At 49.2% G+C, this 3,648-nt stretch overlaps 1 protein-coding gene across 1 annotated transcript; it reads right to left on the bottom strand.

Annotated features, from left to right (window-relative positions):
• Window positions 1-397: 397 nt before the first annotated feature.
• LOC115947796 (T-cell activation Rho GTPase-activating protein-like) lies at window positions 398-1,380 on the bottom strand. The gene is made up of 2 exons (XM_031056306.1): window positions 1,194-1,380; window positions 398-668 (listed from the first exon to the last, which is right to left on the bottom strand). Exons 1-2 carry the CDS (start codon window positions 1,293-1,295, stop codon window positions 534-536), a joined length of 237 nt encoding a protein of 78 aa, XP_030912166.1. The 5' UTR covers window positions 1,296-1,380; the 3' UTR covers window positions 398-533.
• Window positions 1,381-3,648: the final 2,268 nt, after the last annotated feature.

The raw sequence follows: 3,648 nt of genomic DNA, 5'->3' as shown, positions 1-3,648 counted from the left end.
TAATGTCACATTCTCTGTGATGTGTTTTGCTCTTCTGAAATGTTCTCTCTTCTTGAGAGGATGTTTCACATCACAGATTTCTGAAGCCAGCTTTGAAACTTTCAAGTTTCATCTCACCTTGAAGAACAAGCAGTTCTTGAAGCAGTTAACTTTGATAAGGCAAGTTCAAAAAAGGACAAAGATAGGATATCAGCTATACTGAAAATGTGTCTATCTTTTCATAGCCTGTTCCTCCTGAGAAGCAGTGACAAAATAAAGACCTCTAGATTTGTTAGGTTGGGAGAATGATCCTCTCCTTTAAGCCTGCCAGAAAAGTTCTTGAAATCTCAGCACATCTGTAAAAAAATGTGCTTGAATCAGATGTTTAACATTGAGATCTAAGTCTGGATTGTGAGTGTTGTAATTTTGAACTACTGGAAGGCATTCCTATAGAAAAGCACTTCATTTACACATTGAACTGTCAGCAACTCTCTGTGTTTCCACAGATATATTCACATATCAAATTCAATAATTTGGCCCAGTTGGCGACATCCTCAGTCCCTTCTCATACCTGTGGAGCTGTCTGTGTGCTCCAGTGACTCCTCAGCCAAGGCACAGGCTGGGAAGGCAATGTCACCCTCAAATATTTCCAAGCAGTTGTTTATGAGGAACTCCACCAGCACTGTCACCTGCACACACAAAACAGCCCATTTCAGTCAAGACAGATTGAAGATTCTTCCCTCACCCTGCCTGCTATCTTTGTAAGAAGGACAGCACAGAGCAGGTTGGCTTCTGCCAAAATCCTAGCTTGAAGTCTAAGGGTGAGCCCACCATGGGGGATAAGGCCCGATGCTGCAGACAAATGGATCTACCCCAATACAGACAAAACACCATCAGCCACAGCTTTGGCCTTGCTGCCCGAGGGCCCAGGGCTGACAATGGCCACGGGTGCCCCTTGCCCTCCACATGCGAAGTCTGCAGGAGCTGTGCTGTGACTTTGGGTGCTGCAGGGCAGCTGCTACCTTTGCTCAGAGGAGGCAAGGTGAGGGGCAGCCTGGCCCATCCCATGGCAGGCTGAGGGACACCTGAGCTGAGGGGCACCCCCAAGGCCCAGGGGCGCTGCTCTGTTCAGCTGCTGCAATGGCAGTGGGATGGATCCCTATGGATGGCTCTCAGTTGCCCCAAGGAGCGGCTGCTCGGTGAGTCCAGCGCACCTTGTCATTCATCTCCTTCTGCACTTCCAGCGGGAGCGCGCTGTCTGTGCCTGGGCTCAGCATATTTGGGCCAATGCAGATGGCCAGGTTGCTGGAGTCCATCCTGTTGGTCTCAGCATTTTGGCTGATGTGGTGGAGCAGAGAGAGCAAGAGCTTGAGCAAGACGAGGTTTGGTCTCGGCAGCTTGTCAGCCACCCTGCGTGAACACAAACAAAATGTCACGTTAGTTGATGGTGCAGTGGCCTCTGCTTCCTGATTTGAGCAAGTCTCAATTAAACTTAGAGCAACACCACTTCCTCCAGAAAGGGGCATGTGTTGCTCTCTCTGTATCTTTCAGAAATCCCCATCTGCAGCTGAGTGTGGGGTTAATTATGAGACCTTGAATCACAAGGTCTTGACTGAAAGGCAGCATTGCAGAAGCCCATGTCCTGGAATAGATGAGGTGACATCAGGAGATGTCACTGGAGGCTTCCCAATGGCTGTGGTTGTGCTGTGGGGCTTTCAAAGCACTCCCAGTCAGCCCCCACACCTAGCGTTCCTAAAGAGCAAAACACGGAGGTGGTCTCCATGTGCCCAACCTCACCCCCAGCAGATGTGGAGGCCCCGTGTCAGTGCCTGTCCCACAGCACCGTGACTGTGTTAGCTGAGGCACTGCAGCCTCTGCTCTGTTCCTATGGGGTTCTTTTTGTAGGGCAGCCACCAGCAGGATCTGCCCTGGACAAAATGGAGTGACTGGCAAGGCTGTTTTCCCATCCTCACCAGTTAGAGGCTCCTTGAGAGTGTTACAACGTATTCAGAGACACGTAGATAAAGCAGAACACTGTAAGCCAGAAATTCATGAAGCCAGGGGATAGGAACATGGAGAGGGATAGGGACATCCTCTTCAGAAAGCCTATGTGCTGCCGCCACTAAGTCCAAAACCAAAAAGTCACTCAGACCTTCAAGATGCTTTAGAAAAAGAGACTGTGATGGTGTGATCCATCACCCCAGAGCTGAGGAGATGCAGAAATGCAGGTAGGTGGTTGGATGTAGGTATTGGCTTCCAGAGGGACTGCTGCTGCCCAGCTATGGGTCTGGCACATAGCCCCGACTGCTCGTGGGGCTGCACAGCCAGGCTCGGGTGTTACAGGATGCCTGGCTGCTGCAGAAGTTGTCAGCTGCAGGTTCTTTTGAGCATTGAGGAAAACTGCATTCCTGGATATGTCAGCTGGAAGGAAACAGTTTGGACTTTGTGTTTGATAAGAAGTCTGCCTCCTCTGTGGATTTGATAAGAAGCCTTTCACTTTCTCACAGGACTTCTCCTCCAGTTTGGCTCTGCACTCATCATCGCACAGGGGAGGCCACGGGGCTTTCCAGTTCCTGTTCCCTGCTCGGAGCCGCAGCATCATCCATTGAGTGAGTGAGCGTGTGCGCGGGGGAGCGGAGAGAGGCCAGAGGGAGCGGGCGCTGCAGGCACTAGAGGGCAGGACAGCCCGCGGCAATCCGCCTGGAGAAACGGGTGCGGAGACATTAAGGATGTCACCTATTGCACATTGCACACCTGCGCTGGTGACACCCGTCTGAACTTCCCTCCTCTGCTGAACGCCAATGGTGTCGACCCTTTGCAAAATCTGGCCACACTTTAACATGAGGAACCAAAACTTAGGGTCACCCGACCCTGTCCACAGTACAAGCACAGACTCAGAACGGTTTGGATTGGAAGGGACCTTTAAAGATCATCTAGTCCAATGCCCCTGACAAGTCCACACGTCCTCTACTCCGTCCACACCACAGTTGTGGATTTCAGGGCTTTTTAACTGCAGCTACCAAATGTTTCCACACTACACCTCAGCTTTCAAAAAGTTCAGCAGAGCTGTTTCAGTCTGTCCTTTGAGATTAGACGAAAAAACCACATTATCCTGTCTATGTTCAGGCATCTTTTTGGATGTTCCAGTAAGTAGCCCTTGTCACCTTCTTGCCAGAATTTAGTGTTTGAGTCTTCTGCCACCATTATGAGATGACTAAGCTGAGGGTGGGAGAAATTGTGTGCCACAGCTCCAGCACACTTTGTGAGAGTGAAGCAGAGGCTTCAGCACACAGATTGGCAAGATGCTGAATTTCTGTTTTTTTGTTTGTGGTTGTCACAGAAATCTTTCTGCAATATTAATGAAGAAAAAGGATGTGGCTAAATTAAGCCACTGAAAACCAGAAGTTGTTCTTTGGAGCAAATTTTTCAAAATGTTTGTATCCCACATGGGCTGCAAAAAAAACCCAAAAAACAAACAACTGGGCAAATTTTCAGAAGAGCTCAAGCTCCTGGATGCTTTGAAAATGTGTCCAAGAACATTGTCCATGTAGAAATGTAGTCCCACAGTCCAGTGGAAATGACAGGACACCCCCTTCTTTCTACTGCTTAACTTCTGAAATCAAATACATGGACTCAAACCTCAATTACATGTAGAGCACCCTGTATAAA

The sequence above is a fragment of the Geospiza fortis genome, unplaced genomic scaffold, assembly GCF_000277835.1.
Source record: "Geospiza fortis unplaced genomic scaffold, GeoFor_1.0 scaffold162, whole genome shotgun sequence".
Classification (NCBI taxonomy): domain Eukaryota; kingdom Metazoa; phylum Chordata; class Aves; order Passeriformes; family Thraupidae; genus Geospiza; species Geospiza fortis.
The sequence above is the reverse complement of the archived record's forward strand: the minus strand, read 5'-3'. Positions and strand labels throughout refer to the sequence as shown.